Consider the following 26,857-nt stretch of genomic DNA (forward strand, 5'->3'; position numbering starts at 1 on the left):
TTGCGTTTTTATCATACGGTACCTTATATTACAAACAATTTTATTTGAAGATAATTTTAAAATTTAAATAGAAAATATGGGAAAACTGGAAATAAGTTTTCAGGCTGACCACAATTAAAGGCCGGGAGGCATTGGCATATCGGGTGCTGGCATTCCAGGTGGTAATTGGCGACGGACCTGTGGGTGATAAAACAAAAATTTAACAAAATAAAAATTAAAATGAAACTACTTGGAACGGTCTTCTATGAAAACGGAAGACCTTAAAGATGCCTTCTATAAAAGAAGATTATTGAAGGGCCTTCTAAAGCTTAAAACTTTTATAAGGTCTTTTAAAGAGAGAAAGCCATAGGAACTAGACCTTTGAAATGCCAATCACCTACCTGTGGAATGACTTTCAAGGCATTTCATGAACAGAATATATTTGAAAACCCTTCTGTACACAGAAGGTATTTGAAAGGTCTTCATTAAGCAGACCTTTGAAAGGTTTTTTCATGGATAGAAGAATTTTTGGAAGGTCTTCTATAGACAGTACACATTTGAAAGGTGTTCTATAGACAGAAGACCTTTGAAAGGTCTTCTATAGACAGAAACCTTTGAAAGGTCTTCTATAGACAGAAGTCCTACGTTTCTAAAATTTATAGAAAAAAACTAGTCCTGAGGCTCTCAGGAATTTTTTTCTATAGAAAAAACTAGTCCTGAGGTACTAAGGAAATTTTTTCTATAGAAAAAACTAGTCATGATGTTCTCAGGAAATTTTTTCTATACAAAAAACTAGTCCTGAGGTTCTCAGGAAATTTTTTCTATAGAAAAAACTAGTCCTGGGGTTCTCAGGAAATTTTTTCTATAGAAAAAACTAGTCCTGAGGTTCTCAGGAAATTTTTTCTATAGAAAAAACTAGTCCTGAGGTTCTCAGGAAATTTTTTCTATAGAAAAAACTAGTCCTGAGGTTCTCAGGAAATTTTTTCTATAGAAAAAACTAGTCCTGAGGTTCTCAGGAAATTTTTTCTATAGAAGAAACTAGTCTTGAGGTTCTCAGGAAATTTTTTCTATAGAAAAAACTAGTCCTGCGGTTCTCAGGAAATTTTTTCTATAGAAAAAACTAGTCCTGAGGTTCTCAGGATTTTTTTTCTATAGAAAGAACTAGTCCTGAGGTTCTCAGGAAATTTTTTCTATAGAAAAAAAAATAGTCCTGAGGTTCTCAGGAAATTTTTTCTATAGAAAAAAAAAAATAGTCCTTAGGTTCTCAGGAAATTTTTTCTATAGAAAAAACTAGTCCTGAGGTTCTCAGGAAAAAACTAGTCCTGAGGTTCTCAGGAATTTTTTTCTATAGAAAAAAGTAGTCCTGAGGTTCTCAGGAATTTTTTTCTACAGAAAAAACTAGTCCTGAGGAAATTTTTTCTATAGAAAAAACTAGTCCTGAGGTTCTCAGGAAATTTTTTCTATAGAAGAAACTAGTCTTGAGGTTCTCAGGAAATTTTTTCTATAGAAAAAACTAGTCCTGAGGTTCTCAGGAAATTTTTTCTATAGAAAAAACTAGTCCTGAGGTTCTCAGGAAATTTTTTCTATAGAAAAAACTAGTCCTGAGGTTCTCAGGAAATTTTTTCTATAGAAAAAACTAGTCCTGAGGTTCTCAGGAAATTTTTTCTATAGAAAAAACTAGTCCTGAGGTTCTCAGGAAATTTTTTCTATAGAAAAAACTAGTCCTGAGGTTCTCAGGAAATTTTTGCTATAGAAAATAATAGTCCTGAGGTTCTCAGGAAGTTTTTTCTATAGAAAAAACTAGTCCTGAGGTTCTCAGCAATTTTTTCTATAGAAAAAACTAGTCCTGAGTTTCCCAGGAATTTTTTTTCTATAGAAAATAAAATAGTTCTGAGGTTCTCAGGAATTTTTGCTATAGAAAATAATAGTCCTGAGGTTCTCAGGAAGTTTTTTCTATAGAAAATACTAGTCCTGAGGTTCTCAGGATTTTTTTTATAGAAAAAATAGTCCTGAGTTTCCCAGGAATTTTTTTTCTATAGAAAATAAAATAGTTCTGAGGTTCTCAGGAATTTTTGCTATAGAAAATAATAGTCCTGAGGTTCTCAGGAAGTTTTTTCTATAGAAAAAACTAGTCCTGAGGTTCTCAGCAATTTTTTCTATAGAAAAAACTAGTCCTGAGTTTCCCAGGAATTTTTTTTCTATAGAAAATAAAATAGTTCTGAGGTTCTCAGGAATTTTTGCTATAGAAAATAATAGTCCTGAGGTTCTCAGGAAGTTTTTTCTATAGAAAATAATAGTCCTGAGGTTCTCAGGAAGTTTTTTCTATAGAAAAAACTAGTCCTGAGGTTCTCAGGAAGTTTTTTCTATAGAAAAAACTAGTCCTGAGGTTCTCAGGAAGTTTTTTCTATAGAAAAAACTAGTCCTGAGGTTCTCAGGAAGTTTTTTCTATAGAAAAAACTAGTCCTGAGGTTCTCAGGAATTTTTTTTATAGAAAAAATAGTCCTGAGTTTCTCAGGATTTTTTTTTTCTATAGAAAAAAATAGTCCTGAGGTTCTCAGGATTTCTTCTATAGAAAAAAGAAAAGAAAGAAAGAAAGTAGTCCTGAGCATCTAAGGAATTTTTTCTATAGAAAAAATAGTCTTGCGATTCTCAAGATTTTTTTTTTTATAGAAAAAAATAGTCCTGAGATTCTCAGGGATTTTTTCTATAAAAAATAGTCCTGCGGTTCTCAGGAATTTTTCTATAGAAAACTGATGTTCCTGAGGTATTCATGATTTTTTCTATAGAATTTTTCTAGAATTTCCTGAGGTTCTCAGGAATTTGTTTGTATATATGCTTTTACTTACTCGAAGATTATCCTTCATGTCGTTGATACCAAAAATTTTTGCAGCCAGATCCGAAGACTGTAAAAGGGTATATACTTTCCTTTTATAATAATTCATATCTAAACAACAATAATAAGATTACATACCTTCATGGTTGACTTGGCCTCGCCATATCCTGTGCCCATAAGGGCTATGAAGACCACCAAAAAGCAGATAAATAAAATTCGCATGTTTTGTGTTTAATTTTGTCTTCTGAACTTGTGAAATAAATTGAAATCATTCCTATTTATATGCATATCAAAAAGCGTGGAAATTGGCGATAATTGTTTTTGTCATGCAAGCACGTGGACGTGTTGGGTATAATTTCATTAGCTTGTTCTGAATCGATGGCTTGCATGTCGAACCACACTTAACACTTTACAACGTTGAAACGTTTAGCTTTGGTTAAATCGTCAACTGTAATCAAGAGATTGGGATCCATGTAACTGTTGCAAAAATTAGGAAGTAACATATATAATTTGGTTAATAGGTGTATGTTTGAGAGTCATTAAAAGTTACTAATAACAGTTTTTTTAGAGCGTTTGGAGTTTCGGTATAATTATTGTAACCACCATAATATAGAAAACACGAATATACTGGAACAAATCCATTACATACATGTACACATGTTTCCACAAACATCCCCGAAAAGATAGGGGAGATTTCTGACATGACATCACTTGTAGAGAAAGTTTACATGATTTAAATACTCAGGAAATGTCAACTACAAGGCATCTTCAGACCATAGCATCACAGTGGTATCCGAAACACAACCTTTAAAGTAGGAAAAAAATCAACACTCAATCAGTTTCCAACAATCTTACGACAGAATTTCAGCCATTACTTTTGTAAGAATTATATTTCTTTGGAGGAACTACAGAGAGGTTAATGCAGAATTGATAAGAATACTTGATTTATTTATCTTATCTTTTGAGAGTCATTCTTATGCCCATTTTCCCTACTATAATATGAAAAATAAAACATCATAGCTATACGACTAGAAGCAGTTTTAGTTTGCTTGTAAAGAACTTATACTTAGATAGTTACTTTATTATTCAAATATTCCGCCTAAAAGTATACTCATCATCTTATCTTTCTCATACAACTCATTCAATATAATATTAAAATTGACATCTAGATGGGGTTATGTTATAATATTTAGAACCTGTTTACCAATGTTCTAGATCGGGTGATGTTATAAGGTACAATATGTAGAACCTGTTGGCACTTCTACAGATAACAGGACCCCTGTTGGGATCTGTTATAGGCAACAGACGCCCTCGTATGGACTTCTATACAGAACAGAAGACCTCCTTAAGTTGTCTATAGGCAACAGAAGACCCCTTGAGATCTTCAACAGGCAATATAAACCCCCTAGAGATGCTCTATAGACAACGGAAGTCCTCTCAAGGTCTTCTATAGGCAACATATGATCTGCTAAGGTCTTTTATAGGCAAAAGAAGTCACCGTAGTGCAATAGTATGCCCAACCGTCTTGCACGCTGAAGGTCCTGGGTTCAATTCCCCGGCCAGGTAACATCAAACATTTTTCAACGGTGCTTTCCTGAGTTTTTTGGCCATGTAAAACAAGTGGTGTCTTAGACACGCCGTTCGGACTCGGCGATAAACAGTAGGTCCCATATCATTGAGCTAATATGAATCGGGGTGCACTCATTGATATGACAGAAGTCTCCCTTATCCCTTCTGGGATGTTTGTCGAACAAAAAATACATTTTTGAGTCTCCAATAGGCACCAGAAGATCTCTTGAGATTTTCTATAGGCTACATAAGACGTCTTGACATCTTCTAAAGGTAATAGAAGACATACTGAGGTCATCAATAGGTAGCCGGGGAGTTCTTGAGTTTTCTATAAGCAACATAATACTGTTCATTAATATATTCAACATAAAAACCTTTTAAGATCTTCAATAGACAACAGAAGACTTCATAAGGACCTTTAGAGGCAACAGATTACCTCTTAAAGTCTTCAAGAGGAAACAGAAGATCTTTTAAGGTCTTTTATAGGCAACAGAAAACCTCTTGAGGTTCTCTTTAGACTACAGAAGTCCTCTTAAGGATTTGTATAGAAAAAAAAAACATTTTGAGGTATAGGCAAAAGAAGACTCCTAAAGGCCCTCTTTAGGTAATATGTGTCGTTTTGAGATCTTTTTTTAGGCAACGGAAGTCCTCTTGAGGACTCCCATAGGCAACAAAAGTCCCATGGTTGTCTCATTTAAGCAACAGAAGAACTCCTGAAGTCTTTTGTAGGTAACAGAAATTCTTTTGAGGTGTTCTATACCCAACAGAGGTCTTTTTAAGGCAACAGGAAATCTTTTGAGGTCATCTTAAGGCAAAGGAAGTACACTTGAGGTCTATTTGCAACAGACGTCCTTTAGAAGTCTTCATTAGCTCTCAAAAGACCTCTTGAGGACTACTAAAGGCCCCGAAATACTTCCTGAGGTCTTTTAAAGGCAACAGAAGACCACTTTAGGTCTTCTAGAGGTAACAGAAGACCTCTTAATTTCCTTTAGAGGCAACTGAAGATCGTTTTAAGTCTTCTAGAAGCAACAGACCTCTTAAGATTCTTTAAAGGCATTCGAAGATTTTAGGGTCTTCAGTAGGCAACAGAAGACATATTGTGGACTTTTATAGGCAAAAGAATAACTCTTGAAGTTTTCTTTAGGCAACAAAAGGCTTTTTAAGGTACTCTTCTAGAGGCAAAAATGACTTCCTGAGGTATTTTTACAGGAAATATAAGACGTTTCGAGGCCCTCTATGGGTAACAAAAGGTGCTTTGGAGTCTTCTATAGGCATAGTCAAAAGCAAAAATATTGAGGTTTTCTATAGACAAAAGTCCTCCTAAGGCCCTCTGCATGCAACTGAAGACCTGTAAAGTTCTTCTAAAAGCAACAGAAGATCTCTTGAGGTCTTCTGTATGACCTCTTGAATTATTCTCTTAGTAAATGAAGACCATTAGAAGTCTGCATTAGGATACAAAAGACTTCATTATATTTACTATAGCACCAGAAGACCTCTTGAGGTTTTCCTCTTAAGGTCATCTAGAGAGTACAGAAAACGATTTATGGTCTATAGGGACAACGAAAGACTTTTGTAGGCCTTCTAGAGGCAACAGAAGACCTCTTCAGGTTTTCTCGAGGAAAAAGAAGACATTTTAAGGTCTTTAATTGGCAACAGAAGAGCTTCAGAGACCTCCTATAGGCTATGGAATACATTTTGAGGAGTCTTATACGCAAAATAAAACTTTAAAAAGTAATCGAGACCCATGAAAAGACCTCTTAAAGTTCTCTATAGGCAACAGAGGGCCTTTTGAGGTCTTCAATAAGCAACAGAAGAGTCGAAGCTTTCTAAAGGCAAAAGAAAACATCTTGAGGACTTTCATAGGCAAAAGAAAAACGGTTGATAGATAAGTCCTTTCGTCATTTCTCTAGGCAACAGAAGACCTCTTGAGGTTTTCCTCTTAAGGTCATATATAGAGTACAGAAAACCATTTATGGCCTACAGGGACAACGAAAGACCTTGGTAGGCCTTCTAGAGGCAACAGAAGATCTCTTGAGGTTTTCTCGAGGAAAAAGAAGACATTTTAAGGTCTTTAATAGGCAAAGAAGACCTTCTATAGGCTATGGAATACATTTTGAGGAGTCTTATACGCAAAATAAAACTTTAAAAAGTCTTCGAGACCCAAGAAAAGACCTCTTAAAATTCTCTATAGGCAACAGAGGGCCTTTTGAGGTCTTCAATAAGCAACAGAAGACCTCTTTAGGCAACAGAAGGAGTCGAAGCTTTCTATAGGCAAAAGAAAACATCTTGAGGACTTTCATAGGCAAAAGAAAAGGGTTGATAGATAAGTCCTTTCGTCATTTCTCTAGGCAACAGAAAACCTCTTTAAGTCTTCTATAGATAACATATGACGTCTTAATAGTTTCCTTAGGCAGAAGACCCTTAGAGCCAACTGAAAACCTTCTAAGTTCTCTTCGAGGCAACAAAAGACTTCTTAAGGTCCTCAAGAGGTCTTCTTAAGCGCCGAAAAACCAGTTGTTGTGTTCTAGTTAACAGAAGACCTCTTGGGGTCTTCTGGTCAACAGATCTCTTGAGGTCTTCCATAGGCAAAAGGAGTCTTCCTGAGGTCTTCTGCAGGCAAAAATATACCTCTCGATGCTTTTTATAGGCAACAGAAGAGCCTTTGATGTCGGCTTGAAGATTTCTATGGGCAACAACAGGTCTTCTATAGGCAAGAATACAGATCTGCTATAGCACGTTGCGCCTTAACTAACTTTAAATGAAAGGTGCTTACACGCGGATTCTGAAACTACAATGTTCATAGATAAGAAAAATCAAAAAAAAAAAAAAAACGCCGATTTATTTAAAAATCCATCCGTCGATTTTTTTCCCTTTATGCATTTTATCAGCTGAAGACATAGAAGATCGTTTGAGATCTTCTATAGGCAACATTAGATATATCGATGTCTATAAGCAACAGAAGACCTCCTCAAGTTTTCTATAGACAACAGAAGATCTCTTGAATTCATAGATAGGCATCATACGAAATCTTCAAGTCTGCCATAGTAAACAGATGTCATCTTTAGGCAACAAAAGACCTCTTGTGGTCTTTTCTTTTTGAGGCTTTGGAACTTTCTATAGAAAAATTTAAGCCTCCTCTGATGCTTTGGAATTTTCTACAGAATATTTTAAGCCTACTCTTAGGCTTTAGATTTTTTTCAGAGAAAATTAAAGTCTCCCCTGAGGTTTGGAATTTTCTATAGGAACATTTATGCCTCCTCTTTTGAATTGGAATTTTCTATACAAAATTGTAAGCCTCCTCTGAGGCTTTGGAATTTTCTATAGAAAATTTTAAGCCTCCTCTGAGGCTTTGCAATATTCTATAGAATATTTTGAGCCCCCTCTGAGGCTTTGGAGTTTTCTATAGAATATTTTAAGCCCCCTTCTGAGGCTTTGGAATTTTTTTAGAGAAAAATTTAAATCTCCTCTGAGGCTAATTAATATTATATAAGATATATTAAGCCTCCTAATTTTATATAAGAAATATTAAGCTTTCTCTAAGGTTTTGGTATTTCCTTTAGAAAATGGTTGGCCGTGGTATTTTCTGTAGAAAATTGTTAACGTCTACTACGGTCTTGCATCATCTTATAGAAATTGTTTCAGCATCCTCAGAGTCTTTGGAATTTACTTCAATAAATTGGAAGTTTTCTTAGGATTTTCGTATAGAACATACTTTTTAGCCTTAAAGAAAGTCTTCATCCTTCCCAATTGCTACCAATTCCCCGTTTCAATAAAAACTACTTGACATCCTCTAAATCCCTTTTTTATTAAGTGTCAAAAGTGTAAATATTTATTAGCGAACAAAACAATTATTATAAACAAACGAAAAACAAAGCACTAGTATAAAAAATAGCCATGTTCGTTACTTTTTCAATCGACTTTATATCGCCGTGCAAAATCTTAAAAGTCGCTTGCCTATAATAAATCTTTAGTCGATTTGTATTCCTTTGGTGCGAATTTCTTGTAAACTCACCGTTCTTTACTTCATCGCATCAGTATTGATAAGCCACTAAAATGTTAAGATTCCTCTTTTTTGTCCGATGCTTAAATGAGCAGTCAGAATTTGATAGACCTATTTCAAGTCTCCCGTATGATTTTTTTAATATTTATTAATTCCGCCAATAAGTATGCTCATTAATTAATTTTGTTCCTAAAAATAAATATACCCCTAATAACAATGCTTAACTTGAAGTATAGATGTCGTTGCAGCAAAAGTGAAATATTAGGCAAAGTCTTTGCTATTTTCGCACACTTTCGGGACGAATATTGAAAAAAACTTACCTTTTTTCTTTCTTGAACCAATATTGATCTTCCCGCAGTCTTTATATGCTGGGCGCTCATGGTATAACAGTCACTCCTAATATTATTTTATACATAAATGTTTACAGTTATGAAATCAGCCCTGTGCGACTGAGTCCATCTACAGAATGCTACCAAATTCTTCACAAATACAAATTCCCCCGTTGAGCCTTCACTTGACGTAAACGCTCCATGGCAATTTGACGATTATCTTGAAATTCATGAGAACGCCATGGTAGAAAATTGCAAATTTGACGAACATGTGCCGGCATATAGGCAAATATGGTATTGTTGGGTGATGAATTGCCACACAGCAGGGGACGCATTGCAAAATAAACGATACGGGATTGTTCCATCATAGCCTTATTTATATCTCGGTAATATTGTTTTCGTATAAAATCAGACTGGAATGAAGGGAAAAAAATATTCGAATTTTCATAGGAATTTTTCCCCATTGACTTTTCCATAGAAAAAAATCATGCAAACTTCACAATTATTTTTTTCACTAGTTTTTTCTATAGAAAGAAATTCCTAAGAACTTCAGGACTAGGTTTTTGTGTAGAAAAAATTTCTATAGAAAAAAATTGCTGACAACCTCTGGACTAGTTTTTTCTATAGAAAAAATTTGCTGACAACCTCAGCACTACTCTTTTCTATAGAAAAAAAATTGCTGACAACCTCAGCACTAGTTTTTTTCTATAGAAAAAAATTTGCTGAAAACCTCAGCACTAGTTTTTTCTATAGAAAAAAATTTGGTGACAACCTCCGACAACAAACAAAGCCAGAGAGTAAGGCCAGAGCTGTTTTTTCTATAGCAAAAAATTCCTGAGAAACACAGGTCTAGTTTTTTTCTATAGAAAAAATTTCCCGAGAACCTCAAGACTAGTTCTTTCTATAGAAAAAAATTCTATAGAAAAAAAATTTGCTGACAACCTCAGCACTAGTTTTTTCTATAGAAAAAAATTTGGTGACAACCTCCGACAACAAACAAAGCCAGAGAGTAAGGCCAGAGCTGTTTTTTCTATAGCAAAAAATTCCTGAGAAACACAGGTCTAGTTTTTTTCTATAGAAAAAATTTCCCGAGAACCTCAAGACTAGTTTTTTCTATAGAAAAAAAATCCTGAGAAGCTCAGGACTAGTTTTTTTCTATAGAAAAAATTTCCGGAAAACATCAAGACTAGTTTTTTCTATAGAAAAAATTCCTGAGAATCTCAGGACTAGTTTTTTCTATAGAAAAAATTTCCTGAGAAACTCAGGACAAGTTTTTTTCTACAGAAAAAAATTTCCTGAGAACCTCAGGACTAGTTTTTTCTGTAGAGAAAAATTCCTGAGAATCTCAGCACTGGTTTTTTTTATAGAGAAAAATTCCTGAGAATCTCAGGACTAAAGAAAAAATGTCCTGAGAACCTCAGGACTAGTTTTTTCTATAGAAAAAAGTTCCTGAGAACCTCAGGACTAGTTTTTTCTAAAGAAAAAAGTTCCTGAGAACCTCAGGACTAGTTTTTTCTATAGAAAAAAGTTCCTGAGAACCTCAGGACTAGTTTTTTCTATAGAAAAAAGTTCCTGAGAACCTCAGGACTAGTTTTTTCTATAAAAAAAAGTTCCTGAGAACCTCAGGACTGGTTTTTTTTTATAGAAAAAAGTTCCTGAGATCCTCAGGACTAGTTTTTTCTATAGAAAAAAGTTCCTGAGAACCTCAGGACTAGTTTTTTCTATAGAAAAAAGTTCCTGAGAACCTCAGGACTAGTTTTTTCCATAGAAAAAAGTTCCTGAGAACCTCAGGACTAGTTTTTTCTATAGAAAAAAGTTCCTGAGAACCTCAGGACTAGTTTTTTCTATAGAAAAAAGTTCCTGAGAACCTCAGGACTGGTTTTTTTTATAGAAAAAAGTTCCTGAGATCCTCAGGACTAGTTTTTTCTATAGAAAAAAGTTCCTGAGAACCTCAGGACTAGTTTTTTCCATAGAAAATATTTCCTGATAACCTCAGGACTAGTTTTTTCTATAGAAAAAATTTCTTGAGAACCTCAGGACTAGTTCTTCCAACAGAAAAAAATTCCTGAGAACCTCAGGACTGGTTTCTTCTATAGAAAAAATTTCCTGAGAACCTCAGGACTGGTATCTTCTTTAGAAAAATTTTCCTTAGAACCTCAGGACTGCTTTCTTTTATAGAAAAAATTTCCTGAGAACCTCAGGACTGTTTTTTTTTCTGTAGAAAAAATAGTCCTGAGGTTCTCATGAATTTTTTTCTATAGAACAAAATAGTCCTGAGGTTCTCAGGAACTTTTTTCTATAGAAAAAACTAGTCCTGAGGTTCTCAGGACATTTTTTCTTTAGTCCTGAGATTCTCAGGAATTTTTCTCTATAAAAAAACCAGTGCTGAGATTCTCAGGAATTTTTCTCTACAGAAAAAACTAGTTTTTCTACAGAAAAAAATTTCCTGAGAACCTCAGGACTATTTTTTTCTATAGAAAAAAATTCCTGAGAACCTCAGGACTATTTTTTCTACAGAAAAAAATTCCTGAGAACCTCAGGACAAGTTTTTCTACAGAAAAAATTCCTGAGAACATCAGGACTAGTTTTTTCTATACAAAACATTTCTAAGAACCTCTATAGAAAAAAGTTCCTGAGAACCTCAGGACTAGTTTTTTCTATAGAAAAAATTTCCTAAGAACCTCAGGACTAGTTTTTTCTATAGAAAAATTTTCTTGAGAACCTCAGGACTGCTTTCTTTTATAGAAAAAATTTCCTGAGAAACTCAGGACTAGTTTTTTTCTATAGAAAAAAATTCCTGAGAACCTCAGGACTGTTTTTTTTTCTATAGAAAAAATTTCCTGAGAACCTCAGGACTAGTTTTTTCCATAGCAAAAAGTTCCTGAGAACCTCAGGACTAGTTTTTTTCCATAGCAAAAAGTTCCTGAGAACCTCAGGACTAGTTTTTTCCATAGCAAAAAGTTCCTGAGAACCTCAGGACTAGTTTTTTCCATAGCAAAAAGTTCCTGAGAACCTCAGGACTAGTTTTTTCTATAGAAAAAAGTTCCTGAGATCCTCAGGACTAGTTTTTTCTATAGAAAAAAAATTCCTGAGAACCTCAGGACTAGTTTTTTCTATAGAAAAAATTTCTTGAGAACCTCAGGACTAGTTTTTTCTATAGAAAAAAGTTCCTGAGAACCTCAGGACTAGTTTTTTGTATAGAAAAAAGTTCCTGAGGTTCTCAGGACTAGTTTTTTCTATAGAAAAAAGTTCCTGAGAACTTCAGGACTAGTTTTTTCTATAGAAAAAAGTTCCTGAGAAGCTCACGACTAGTTTTTTCTATAGAAAAAAGTTCCTGAGAACCTCTGGACTAGTTTTTTCTATAGAAAAAAATTTCCTGAGAACCTCAGGACTAGTTTTTTCTATAGAAAAAATTTCCTGAGAACCTCAGGACTAGTTTTTCTGAGGTTCTCAGGAATTTTTTTCTATAGAAAAAAATAGTCATGAGGTTCTCAGGAATTTTTTTCTACAGAAAAAAATAGTCCTGAGGTTCTCAGAAATTTTTTTCTATAGACAAAAAATAGTGAGTTTCTCAGGAATTTTTTTCTATAGAAAAAACTAGTCCTGAGGTTCTTAGAAATGTTTTGTATAGAAAAAACTAGTCCTGAGGTTCTCAGGAATTTTTTTCTATAGAAAAAAAATAGTCCTGTGGTTCTCAGGAATTTTTTTCTATAGAAAAAATAGTCCTGAGGTTCTCAGGAATTTTTTTCTATAGAAAAAAATAGTCCTGAGTTTTTCAGGAATTTTTTTCTATAGAAAAAAATAGTCCTGAGGTTCTCAGGAAATTTTTTCTATAGAAAAAATTTCCTGAGAACCTCAGGACTAGTTTTTTCTATAGAAAAAAAATCCTGGGAACCTCACGACCATTTTTTTCTATAGAAAAAAATTCCTGAGAACCTCAGGACTATTTTTTTCTATAGAAAAAAATTCCTGAGAACCTCAGGACTATTTTTTTCTATAGAAAAAAATTCCTGAGAACCTCAGGACTATTTTTTTCTATAGAAAAAAATTCCTGAGAACCTCATGACTATTTTTTTCTATAGAAAAAAATTCCTGAAAAACTCAGGACTATTTTTTTCTATAGAAAAAAATTCCTGAGAACCTCAGGACTATTTTTTCTATAGAAAAAAATTCCTGAGAACCACAGGACTATTTTTTTTCTATAGAAAAAAATTCCTGAGAACCTCAGGACTAGTTTTTTCTATACAAAACATTTCTAAGAACCTCAGGACTAGTTTTTTCTATAGAAAAAAATTCCTGAGAAACTCACTATTTTTTGTCTATAGAAAAAAATTTCTGAGAACCTCAGGACTATTTTTTTCTGTAGAAAAAAATTCCTGAGAACCTCATGACTATTTTTTTCTATAGAAAAAAATTCCTGAGAACCTCAGGACTATTTTTTCTACAGAAAAAAATTCCTGAGAACCTCAGGACAAGTTTTTCTACAGAAAAAATTCCTGAGAACCTCAGGACAAGTTTTTCTATAGAAAAAAATTCCTGAGAACCTCAGGACTAGTTTTTTCTATACAAAACATTTCTAAGAACCTCAGGACTAGTTTTTTCTATAGAAAAAATTCCTGAGAACCTCAGGACTAGTTTTTTTTATAGAAAAAAATGCTGAGAAGTTCAGGACTATTTTTTTCTATAGAAAAAAATTCCTGAGAACCTCAGGACTATTTTTTTCTATAGAAAAAAATTCCTGAGAACCTCAGGACTATTTTTTTCTATAGAAAAAAATTCCTGAGAACCTCAGGACTATTTTTTTCTATAGAAAAAAATTCCTGAGAACCTCAGGACTATTTTTTTCTATAGAAAAAATTCCTGAGAACCTCAGGACTATTTTGCCTAAAATTCCTGAGAACCTAAGGACTATTTTTTTCTATAGAAAAAAATTCCTGAGAACCTCAGGACTATTTTTTTCTATAGAAACAATTGGCTGAGAATGTCGATACTAATTTTGTTCTATAGAGAAAATTTCCTGAGAACCTCTGGACTAGTTTTTTTCTGTAGAAAAGAATTCCTGATAACCTCAGGACTAGTTGTTTTTATCGAAAAAAATCCTTAGAAGGTCAGGACTAGTTTTTCTATTGAAAAAATTTCCTGAGAGCTTCAGGACTATTTATTTTTTCTATAGAAAAAATCCCTGAGAACGTTAAAACTAGTTTTTTTATAGAAAAAATTCCCTTAAAACCTCTGGATTAGTTTTTTCTAGTTTTTGGAATAGAAAAGCTTTCCTGGGAACGTCAGGACTAGTTTTATCTTTAGAAAAAAATCCTGAGAAGTTTAGGACTAGTTTTTTCTACTGACAAATTTTCCTGAAAACCTCAGGACCCGGTTCTTCTATAGAAAAAATCCTGAGAACTTCAGTAATGGAATTCTTTAACTCATTTTTTTTGAGTTACCGACAAAAATCGGTAAAATTAAAATGCCTATAATTTCGGTATTTAACAACATTTGTTAACAACCAAAATAATGTTGTCGCTAAGTGTTATCGATAGCAACAGTGTTGTCAACTATTGTTGATACTTTTTGTTCATAATTTTGCATTTAAATTTTACCGATTTTTGTCAATAACTCAAAAAATTATTTACAGAATTCCACTACAAGACTAGTTTTTTTCTGTAGAAAAAATCTATACTATTTATTCCCCTTACCTTCTTCAGCAAATAATCCCGACAGGAATAGTCCACCAATGAGCTTATACCCAAATCGCTGGTGGGTGGTACTGGCACCGATATGTCCGAATCTATTATTGCCCGGAATATTGTTTGATCCTCATCCGACAATTGTGTTAAATATTTTCGTGAATAACGCTTGCCATAACGTAAGCGTATCCATTCACGAAGATAGGGTAAATTATGAACTTCTGGAAGGGAAGCTAAAACGAACTTTGGATCCTTTTTCATACTCTCCAGAGCATCTTTTAGCATACGATCCATAAGTTCATCATTATTGGGGTCATAATATGTGGACTCTTTAGATTTGTTAAATTTATCACGATTCTCTTGTTCCTCTAAGCCTTTTTTGAAACATTTTTGATAACATTTGTTAATGGCTTCATTAAGTTTCTCTTGAGAATTTTCATATAAATATTGTTGTTTTTGTAATCCATTAAGTAGGCCAATATCACTATCAATGGCCTCTATAAAGGCTCTTTGGAGTTGCGTTGTTTGCGAGTTGTTGTGTTTGAATTCAAAAATTTTGCGATAATCAAAGCGATAAACATTATTGTTTGAACTAGTTTCAAAATATGATGGTGGAGGTGGCAGGGAAGTTATGGAATTCTGTGTAATAAAACTTGAAAAGGACTGCGAGGGAAACTTAAGGTATTGTGTCGACTTTCTTAAACATGTCTGCGTTAAATATTTTTCCTTAAAATCCTCTAAACTTGAAGAGGATCCTTTCAATTTCATCTTCTGACAACAACTGCAATGTTGTTCACAACTATCACCTTGACCAATAAGGCAACCACAACTTTCGGTAGGCTTATGGCTATCGGTTTCACTGACATTATCTTTATTGTCTTGGTTATCCTGACAAGACATTAGCACATCCATTTTAGGTAAGAGATAATGGCTGGAAGTCAAGGATTTCATGTCATGTTTAACTAACTGCCCTATGACACAACCACAGGATTGATTGGATGCTTGCCATGGCCCATCATTGTTGTCGGAATGTTGACCACAACATATAAGGGTGGTGAAATTGCCATCACTTTCACTTTTAACAGGTTTTAAGAGACTGTGGAGATCTTTTGTGGAATTAAGGCCATTTGCTAGGATTTCAAGGGTATAGTGTTTTCGATGATTTTCCAACATGGTTTGAAACTCTTGACGATGTTTTTTAATATCGCGTCGCAGGCGCTGCATTGTGTGGCTATAACGTAGCTGCAACAAATGGAAAATATTTTAAAGTTTTTCTGAAATGTCCAGTTTTTATTGAGGGTCTCTAATTTTTTTCTAACTAGTCCTGATTCTCCGTATTTTTTCTATAAAAAACTTGTCCTTAGGTTAACAGGATTTTTTCTAAAGAACAAAAAAAAAAATAGTCCTGACGTTCTCAGAAATTTCTTTGAATAAAAAAACTAGGCCTGACATTGTCAGTTTTTTTCTACAGAACAAAATAGTCCTGAGCTTATCAGGAATTCTTTTCTATAGCATAAATAGTACAAAGCTTGTCAGGCATTTTGTTTCAAAAAAGAAAAGAAAAAAATAGTCCTTGGCTTGCCATGAATTTTTTCTATAGAAAAATTAGTCTTGAGCTTGTCAGGATTTTTTTCTATAGAAGAAAATAGTCCTGAGCTTGAAAGGATTTATTCAATAGTTCTGAGCTTGTCAGGAATTATTTCTACAAAAATTCTATCGAAGAAATAGCCTTGAGCTTGGCAGGGATTTTTTGTAGGCAAAATAGTCCAGAGTTTGTCAGGAATGTTTGTTCTATAGAAATAAATATTCCTGGCCTTGTAAGGATTTTTATACCCTACACCACACAGTGGTAAGGGGTATTATGTCTTTGTGCATTTGTATGTAACATACAAAAGGAAACGAAATAGACCCACAGTTCCTTTTGGGGATATACATATAATCACTTTCTGAGTCGATTTATGCATGTCCGTCCGTCTGTCCATGTATTATTGTTCGCAACGTACAAGTCGCATTTTTTGTCCGATTCAGCTGAAAAGTGGAGAATACAACTTTTTTAGCCATAGGAAGAACGCTATTGCTTTCGGTGAAAATCGGTTCAGATTTGGATATAGCTCCCATATATATTTTCGGCCGATTTCACTGTACCACACACGCTATATATGCCCGATTTCGATGAAATTTGGAAAGTGTGACTGAATTTGGTCTAAAAATAAATGTGCCAAATTATATCGAAATCGGTTTAGATTTGGATATAGCTCCCATATATATGTTCGCCCGATTTCACGTATTTTCTGTACCAAACACGCTATATATTTCCGATTTCGATGAAAGTTAGAATGTGTGACTGAATTCAGTGTAAAAATAAATGTGCCAAATTATATCGAAATCGGTCCAGATTTGGATATAGCACCCATATATATTTTCGGCCGATTTCGCGTATTTGCGGCTCCAAACACGCTATATAAATGCGATTTCAATGATATTTGGAATGTGTGACTTAATTCGGTCTGGAAATAAATGTGCCAAATTATATCAAAATCGGTTAAGATCAGGATATAGCTCCGATTTATATTTTACATATTCACAGTGGTGTAGGGTATCATATAGTCGGCCCCGCCCGACTTTGATCCTTTCCTTACTGGTTTCTGTAGAAAGCAACAGTCCTGAGCTTGTCAGAAATTTTTTCCATAGAAAAAAAAATAATCCTAAGCATGTCAGGAATTTTTTTTATAGTATAGGACTAGCTTGTCGGGAATTTTTTTCTATAGAAAAAAATTGTCTTGAGCCTGTAAGGAATTTGTTCTATAGAAAAAATAGTCCTGAGCTTGTGAGGATTTTTTTTCTATAGAAAAAATAGTCCTGAGCTTTTCAGTAATTTTTTTCAATAGAAAAAAAATTGTCCTAAGCTTGTCAGGAATTTTTTTCTATGGAATAAAATAGTTCTGAGCTTGTCAGGATTTTTTTCTATATCAAAAAATAGTCCTGAGCTTGTCAGGATGTTTTTCTATAGAAAAAAATAGTCCTGAACTTGTCAGGATTTCTTTTTTTCTATGGAAGAAAATAGTCCTGAGCTTGTAAGTAATTTTTTTCTATCGTCCTGACGTTGTCAGAATTTTTTTCTGTAAAAATTTTTTAGGAAAAATAATCTTAAGCTGGTCAGGGATTTTTTTATAGACAATAGTACTTGTCAGGAATTTTTTCTATAGAAAACAAAATAGTCCTGAGCCTGTCAGGATTTTTTCCATAGAAAAGTCATGATCTTGTCAGTAATTTTGTTGTGGAAACGAAGCAATCCACTACTTATATGAAACAAAGAAGGCTTTGGTTTTTGTATGAATATGTTGTAGAAAGAAAAATTTGTCATTGTATACTTTTTCCTTTGCACGATACACACATAATTTTGTAATACACATTTTTCAATTAATTTATCAATAAACTTCAATTCAAGAATCCTCGCGTTTTAATAGGTTATGGGCCCAGAAGAGGCAAAATAACCGCGAATTAACGAATAGTCAATAAGCGGCGATAATTTTTGAGAGGAAAAATTAAGAATTTGAAGGCAAAACGGAAAATTTGGTGTCGAATTGAAAAATGGCTGGTGTGGTACGTATTGAACCGCTAAACGCGGAGAACTATGACACATGGAAACTGCAAATGCGTGCTATTTTGGTGAAAAATGATTTGTGGGCATATGTCGACGGAACTGATGTATGTCCGACGGATGCAAATGCAGCAGCAGCTTGGAAAAAGCAAGACCAAAAGGCAGCGGCCGACATAATGTTGGCAATGAGTCCCTCAGAATTGGGTTTGATTGCAGAATGTGAAAGTGCAAGGAATATTTGGCTGAGATTGGAATCTACGTATCAATCGAAAGGGCCTGCGCGGAAGGCTACACTATTAAAAAGAGTTGCTTTATCGCGAATGCGTGAAAGTGATAAAGTCCGTGAACATTTAAATGATTTTTTCGATGCCGTGGCAAAACTAAAAGAAATCGGTGTTCAAATCGGTGATGAGCTATTAGCGATTTTACTGTTGTATAGTCTCCCAGATTCGTTCGAAACTTTTCGGTGTGCTTTAGAAACCCGCGATGAACTACCAAAACCGGAAATTTTGCGTGTTAAAATTTTGGAAGAATCTGAATCAAGAAAATCTAAAGAAAATAGTGACACAACAAATGCGCTATATGCTAAAAAACATCAACCAAAAGAAAAACAAATGAAAAATAAACAAAACAGTGGTTGTTTTAAGTGCGGTAAAATCGGACATTTCGCGAGGAATTGTAGATCTAAAAACAGTAAACATTTTCAAAGTACACAAAAAGTGGAAGAAAATAAAAAGTCGAATGTGTCATTAATGACAAAAGAAACAGTTTATTTGTGTCCCGATGTTAAATCTAAATGGTGTTTAGATAGTGGTTGTACGTCACATATGAGTGCCAGTAAAGAAAATTTTAGAAATATGTCGCCATTGGATCAGATATTAAACTTGGCAAACAATAATTGTACAAAAATTAATGGAATCGGAAAAGTGGATGTCTCAGTGAATAAACGGGGTTTTGAGACAAATTTGGAACTAAAAGACGTTCTTTATGTGCCGGATCTAAGAACAAATTTACTGTCAGTGTCGAAAATAACGGATAACGGTTATGAAGTAAAATTTCGTAAGAACGACGCAGTTATAATTGATAAAAACAAAAAGGTGATTTTAACTGCTAAAAGAATCGGTAATCTATATTATATTGAAAAACTTGAAAAATCTGTAAATATTGTAGAACCTAAAAATGAAATTGATGCATGGCATTTTAAAATGGGTCACTTAAATGAAAAAGATTTGAAGAAAATGGCAAATAGTGACAAAGTGTACGGTTTAAAATTTAAAAACGATTCCAAACTTTCAACATGCGAGGTGTGCATCAGTGAAAAACAAACTCGGGGAAAATTTCCAAAGAAAGAACACAATACATGCAAAGATTTACTTGAAATAGTTCACAGTGACGTATGTGGGCCAATGAGATGCCAATCAAATGGCGGTGCAAGATACTTCGTAACTTTTATTGATGAAAAATCTCGGTGGTGTGAAGTATACTTTTTAAAACACAAGTCGGAAGTATTCTCAGCTTTTCAGAAATATAAAACATATGCTGAAAACTTGACAGGTCGTAAAATAAAAAACCTTCAATCAGACAACGGAAAAGAATACTGTAATCGGGAATTCGACAAATATTTAGAGAAAAGTGGTATAAAACGTCGGCTAACTACTCCATATACGCCACAGCAAAATTGTATGGCAGAACGTAAAAATAGAACACTTGTAGAAATGGCAAGATGTATGATGAAACATGCCGGTTCGCCACCATCTTTTTGGGCTGAAGCTATAAATACAGCGTGTTATATTCGAAATCGATGTGTAACGTCAGCAACGGATGAGATACCACACAAAACGTGGACAAATATGAAACCTTCTGTGGTACATATGCAAATATTTGGTACCAAAGGTTACGTTTTAAACAAGAAGCCTAAATCTAAATTTGAGTCCAGATCAGAATTGTGTGTTTTTGTGGGATATTCTTCTGAATCGAAAGCATACCGTATGTGGTGTCCGCGGAAAAGAGAAATCTTAATAAGTAGAGACGTAAAATTTATTAACGAACGTGGATTTGAAAAATCCTACGACGACTTTTATGAATCCGAAATACACAATGAAATAGAGATTGAATGTCAAGATAAGTCACCTGAGCGAGAAGCGGAAACATTAAATGAGGGTATATCAAATAGTGATGCTGAAAATGAAACGTTAGTTGAAAATTTGGTTGAACATTCAGAAAATGAGACAACTCAAAAAAGAGGTAGAGGGCGTCCGAAACTTGAAAGACTTGGAAACCGGGGAAGACCCAGAAAAATATTCCATACAGTTCAAGATGTTAGCAGCGATCAATCTGAAAATACCGAAGAGGAAAACTTCGAAGAATGTGAGTACGCATACTTATCTACTATAAATGATCCGAAGACAATAGATGAAGCTTTGAAAAGTCAAGATGCAAAAGAATGGAAGAAAGCTATAGAGGATGAATATTTGTCCCAAATTAAAAATAATACTTGGGAAATAGTTGAAAAGCCTCCTGAAAGGGCTACTGTGGGTAGTCGAATGGTGTTCCGAACCAAAGAAAATGGGAAGAAGAAAGCTCGATTAGTAGCAAAAGGATATGCGCAGAGACCTGGTGAAGATTTTCACGAAACATATTCCCCTGTTGCGAGATCATCGTCGATTAGACTTTTGGCAGCTTTGGCTGCAGAATTCGATCTGGTGATACATCAAATGGATGTTGTGACGGCGTATCTAAATGGCGATTTAGATGAAAATGTTTTTATGCAAGTTCCAGATGAATTAGAGTCAATACTTGCGAGCATCAAATTAGGACAATCGACCAAAAAGAGCGGGAAATACAGCAAAGAGGTCAAAGATACTGCTAGTAAATGGCTAAAGGATTTAAGAATTAATAAAACCCCTGTGTGCAAACTCAATAAAGCCTTATATGGTTTACGTCAATCTGGTCTTATGTGGTACTACAAACTAACCGAGAAATTAAAGGAATTAGGCCTGAAACCAACTGCTCAAGATCCATGTTTATTCTCGAAGAGGGAAGGCAATAAACTTTTGTTGATATCTATATATGTTGACGACTTATTGTTGGCATCAAACGAACCAGAATGGATAAACTCCATTAAGATGTCACTATCGAAATCGTTTGATATGAAGGATATTGGTGAAGTTAAGCAGTGTCTGGGTATACACTTTGAACAAAATCTCGAAGCACATGAAGTATTTTTATCTCAACGTAAGTACGCTGAATTGGTACTTGACCGTTTTAGAATGAAAGATTGTAAACCCTCCTCAACACCTATTGAAGCAAATTGTAAGCTAGCAGTACCATCTGAAAAAGATGAAGAAGCAATGTCCAGATATCCATATCAAAAATTAATAGGTGCATTAATGTACTTAGCAGTCACAACGCGTCCCGATATTGCATATGCTGTAAATTTCATGAGCCAGTTCAATTCCAACTATAACGAAGAACACTGGAAAGCAGTAAAAAGAATTCTGAGATATTTGAAAGGAACGCTCGATTACGGTTTACTGTTTAAGAAAACCAATGAAAATTTATTTGGCGTTGTTGATGCTGATTGGGGTGGAAACATTTCAGATCGTCGTTCGTATTCTGGTTATGCATTTATATTGGCTGGAGGAGCGATAAGTTGGGAAGCTCGTAAACAAAGAACGGTTTCACTCTCCAGTACCGAAGCAGAATATATTGCAATAGCTGAAGCAAATAAAGAAGCAATTTATCTGAAAGGAATTTTGAATAGCATTGGTTTAAATACCGAAAACATAACTTTGTATAATGATAGTCAAAGCGCGCAAAAACTTATACAAAACTTTGGATACAGTGCCCGTACGAAACATATTGATATCCGTCATCATTTTGTACGCGACTGTGTTCGAAATGGCAATATATCCCTTGAATATCTATCAACTGAAGATATGCCTGCTGATGTGCTGACCAAAGGACTCAATAGAAATAAACACAACTTTTGTTCAACTAATTTGGGTTTGATGAACCAGCAATATCAACAGTAGTGTATTTACTTCGAGGGGAGGTGTTGTGGAAACGAAGCAATCCACTACTTATATGAAACAAAGAAGGCTTTGGTTTTTGTATGAATATGTTGTAGAAAGAAAAATTTGTCATTGTATACTTTTTCCTTTGCACGATACACACATAATTTTGTAATACACATTTTTCAATTAATTTATCAATAAACTTCAATTCAAGAATCCTCGCGTTTTAATAAATTTTGTCATGATTTTTTTTTCTATAGAAAAAAATAGTCCTGAGCTTGCCGAGAATTTTTTCGTAATAAAAAACCACAGGATTTTTTTCTATAGCAAAAATAACTATATTTTTCTCTAGAAAAAAAATCTGAGAAACTCAAGGCTATTTTTTCTACAGAAAAAAAATCCTGAGCAACTAAGGGCTACTTTTTTATAGAAAAAAAATCGTGAGGCACTCAGGACTATTTTTTGTTGAAAAATATATTGAGCTTTGAGCGACGTTCTCAGGAATTTTGTTCTATAGAAAAGAATAGTCCTAAGCTTGTCAAGAATTTTTTCTATAGAATAAAATAGTCTTGAGCTTGTCAGTAATTTTTATACCCTCAGCCTTTAGGCTAAGGAGGGTATATACACTTTGATACGATGAAAATGTGCCTCATCGAAATAATGGTTTTAGACCCCAAGTATGTTTGGACGAAATGTGTTTCAGACAATTTGGAATCGATCTAGCCATGTCCGTCCGTCTGTCTGTCTGTCTGTCTGTCCTGCTGGCTGGAGCGCACGATAACTTTCGAACGGATGAACCGATTCAGTTCTAATTTTGGCTTTCGTAATATTTTGCCCAAACTTACTTTAAGTTCGAAGATGAGTTACATCGGTCCACTCCTTCCGGTACCTCCCCCACATAAGTTCGAAAATGTTCGGAAAGTTTGTGCGTACGATAACTCTTGAAGGGAGTTACCGATTTGGTCCATACTTTGTCTAGCGTAAACTTTCTATTAGAGTAATATGAGGTTCCAATATGGTCTTAATAGGTCCACTCCTTTGGGTACCTCCCACACAAAATTTCGGAAAAGTTCAGTTTAGGGCCATCTCGCGAATCGCTTTGATTTTTGTTTTAGCAACTTGTATTCACTGCCCTCCATACGACGGTACAAGTTTCAGCAGGGGCAAGTCCATATTTCCTGAGAAAATAGCATGAAAGTTGCAAAAAAACCCTATGACACCGTGTGAGGTGGTTGGAGCGCAAGATAACTCTCGAACGGATCTGCCGATTCGGTCCAAAATAGGGCCTTAGTAACATTTTGTTCAAACATAGTTTAAGTTTCAGGTTCAAATATGGACTATAATTGTCCACTTCATCCGGTACCTCCCACACAAAATTTCGGACATGTTCACCTTAAGGCCTGATATCGAATCACTTTGATTTTTGTTGAAGCAACTTGCATTCGCTGCCTCAATTACGATGGGAAAAGTTTTTTTAGGGGCAAGTCCATACTTCTAGAGCAAACAGCCCGAAGAGTGTAAAAACCAGCTATGGCACCATATGTTGTGGCTGGAGATCCACCTCCATAACGGTCAATGTTGATCCATTCCTTTTAGTATCTCTTCCGCAAAACTTTTGATCTTTAACCTAATCAACATTTTTGTCGTTTCAAACGCCCAAAATTTTTAAACGTATTTTGGGAAAATTTTTTTTCAATATACATAGGCTGAGGATATATCTCTGTCGGCAAAGCCGACTGATGCTTTTTTACTTGTTTTCTAAAAAAATTCTACAGAAAAAATAGTCATGAGCTTATCTGGGATTTTTTATAGACACTAGTACATGTCAGGAATTTTTTATAGAAAAAAAAACTCCTGAGAAAAATTCTCAGGAATTTTTTCTATAGAAAAAAATAGTCCTGAGGTTCTCAGGAATTTTTTTCTATAGAAAAAAAATAGTCCTGAGGTTCTCACGAATTTTTTTCTATAGAAAAAAATAGTCCTGATGTTCTCAGGAATTTTTTCCTGAGGATCTCAGGAATTTTTTCTATAGAAAAAAATAGTGCTGAGGTTCTCAGGAATTTTTTTCTAAAAAAAATAGTCCTGATGTTCTCAGGAATTTTTTTCTATAGAAAAAATAGTCCTGAGGTTCACACGAATTTTTTTTTCCATGGAAAAAAATAGTCCTGAGGTTCTCAGGAATTTTTTTCTATAGAAAAAAATAGTCCTGAGGTTCTCAGGAAGTTTTTTCTATAGAAAAAAATAGTCCTGAGGTTCTCAGGAATTTTTTTCTATAGAAAAAAATAGTCCTGATGTTCTCAGGATTTTTTTTCCTGAAGTTCTCAGGAATTGTTTTCTATAGAAAAAATAGTCCTGAGGTTCTCAGGAATTTTTTTCTATACAAAAAAATAGTCCTGCGGTTCTCAGGAATTTTTTCTATAGAAAAAATTGTCCTGAGGAAATCAGCAATAATTTTTTCTATAGAAAAAAATAGTTCTGATGTTCTCAGCAATTTTTTTCTATAGTTCTGATATTCTCAGCAATTTTTTTCTATAGAAAAAACTAGTCCTGAGGTTCTCAGGAATTTGTTTCTATAGAAAAAAATAGTCCTGAGGTTCTCAGCAATTTTTTTCTATAGAAAAAAATAGTCCCGAGGTTCTCAGGAATTTTTTTCTAAAAAAAAATATTCCTGAGGTTCTCAGGAATTTTTTTCTATAGAAAAAATAGTCCTGAGGTTCACAGGAATTTTTTTCTATGGAAAAAAATAGTCCTGGGGTTCTCAGGAATTTTTTTCTATAGAAAAAAATAGTCCTGATGTTCTCAGGAATTTGTTTCTATAGAAAAAAATAGTCCTGAGGTTCTCAGCAATTTTTTTCTATAGAAAAAAATAGTCCCGAGGTTCTCAGGAATATTTTTCTAAAAAAAAATATTCCTGATGTTCTCAGGAATTTTTTTCTATAGAAAAAATAGTCCTGAGGTTCACAGGAATTTTTTTCTATGGAAAAAAAATGGTCCTGAGGTTCTCAGGAATTTTTTTCTATAGAAAAAAATAGTCCTGAGGTTCTCAGGAATTTTTTTCTATAGAAAAAAATAGTCCTGAGGTTCTCAGGAATTTTTTTCTATAGAAAAAATAGTCCTGAGGTTCTCAGGATTTTTTTTCTATAGAAAAAAATAGTCCTGAGGTTCTCAGGAATTTTTTTCTAGTCCTGAGGTTCTCAGGATTTTTTTTCTATAGAAAAAAATAGTTCTGATGTTCTCAGGAATTTTTTTCTATAGAAAAAAATAGTCCTGATGTTCTCAGGAATTTTTTTCGACAATTGTCGGTAACTCAAAAAATGAGTTAGAGAATCGCACTACAGGAGTTTTTTTGTTTTCCGAGGAAGAAATAGAAAAACATTTTGTAAAAATTTGTAAACATACATAATTTTCTTTTCCCTTCTCCTCAATTTCCTCGGCTAGTCTGTTGAAAATAATATCCATTTCACTATTAAATGATTGCTTGAGGATTTCCGTTTCTTCATGTTGTTGTGATAGTTGTTGTATCTTAGAATCCTCAATCATAAATGTGGCAAAATTATTTTGTAACTGGGAAATCTCTTCTTCACATTTCTCTTTTACTGGATAAGTTTGAAACCAAGGTGGATCTTCAGTGGGCATTTTAGAGCCACAACTTTCTAAATGGGCCTTATATGCCGGTGGCGGAATGGTGTATTGGGTCTTTCTTTGTTTTAAAGGCTTCACTGTTTCAAAATAGGGTGCAAATTTTTGATTATTTTGCACTATGTCTCCCTGAGACTTTGTCATGAATTTCTTTGACGTTTTCCACATTTTTCTTTCCTTTTTTGGATTTCTGGGTAAAATTCTATCCAATTCTTTAAGGGTATTTGACATATCCAATTGAGCTATACAGGAAAATATAATTTGTTCATTGAGAGAATAGGAAGCGGTTGGGTTGGACTCTGGACCATTGTATAACCACTCCTTTAGAAACCACAACATGGCTATAACATTTCCTCGGCTAGCTCGTAATAATTTCTTAATTTGTGTCTGAGTTGGCAATGGTTGTAGACCCATGGTTAGCAGGCAGTTGAAGGTACGATGTGTAGTTTTCTGTCCCAAATCATCACGCATGGAACTTTGTAATGACTCGGCCGCTTTCTTTTGAAACACTGATAGACCACGAAACCATGGAGGAACATTCAAGGATTTAATGTAATTTTTTATTAGTTTTTTATTTTTCTCCACCAAACTTTCTTGCATTTTTATGGTGAAATTTTGAATGACCAAAAGAAGATAATTGACCTGCTGGGTACTTTTTCAATAAATAATTTTGAATCTACAAAGACCAAATATGTATACAAATAAAAATAAATTTTTAATAATTTTTATAGACTTTTCTTGACAATAGAGAAGTTCTGAAAATAGGATTGGCAACAATTTGTTTGTGTTGGCAACACCGCTCAACTATGCCTTTACAGGGGTGAGTTACATGTAAAGGCAATTTATATTAGGCAATTTTTCTTGCGCAAATTGATGGAGAGAGTGGTGAGGCGTATGGTAAACCTATGCCTCTCAACAGCCTCTATCACCGACAAACTTAAAATTGCCGCAACGAAATTTGCCTGTGCTTGTCAGGAAGTTTTTTTTCTAATAAAAAATCACAGGATTTTTTTCTATAGCAAGAAATAATCCTGAGAAACTCAGCACTATTTTTTCCGTAGAAAAAATTCCTAAGAGACTCAGGGCTATTTTTCCTACAGAAAAAAAAATGTTTTTCTATACAAATTCTCTAGGTAAAATAATCTTGAGCTGGTCAGGGATTTTTTATAGACAATAGTATTTATCAGGAATTTTTTCTATAAAAAAA

General features: G+C 34.2%; 1 protein-coding gene across 2 annotated transcripts; it reads right to left on the reverse strand.

The window, feature by feature from the left end:
* LOC141406410 (uncharacterized) lies at positions 1–26,389 on the reverse strand. Of its 2 annotated transcripts, none has more exons than XM_073991771.1 (6): positions 25,411–26,389; positions 14,404–15,636; positions 8,702–9,123; positions 2,951–3,260; positions 2,826–2,882; positions 1–177 (listed from the first exon to the last, which is right to left on the reverse strand). In XM_073991771.1, exons 1-3 carry the CDS (start codon positions 26,248–26,250, stop codon positions 8,863–8,865), a joined length of 2,334 nt encoding a protein of 777 aa, XP_073847872.1. In that variant the 5' UTR covers positions 26,251–26,389; the 3' UTR covers positions 1–177; positions 2,826–2,882; positions 2,951–3,260; positions 8,702–8,862. The 2 variants fall into 2 exon arrangements, with proteins under 2 accessions (XP_073847872.1, XP_073847871.1); XM_073991770.1 differs by having other exon boundaries at positions 2,951–3,289.
* Between the last annotated feature and the right edge of the window lie 468 nt (positions 26,390–26,857).

This window comes from Musca autumnalis, unplaced genomic scaffold (assembly GCF_047663935.1).
Source record: "Musca autumnalis isolate F117 unplaced genomic scaffold, ASM4766393v1 scaffold_5, whole genome shotgun sequence".
NCBI classification, from domain to species: domain Eukaryota; kingdom Metazoa; phylum Arthropoda; class Insecta; order Diptera; family Muscidae; genus Musca; species Musca autumnalis.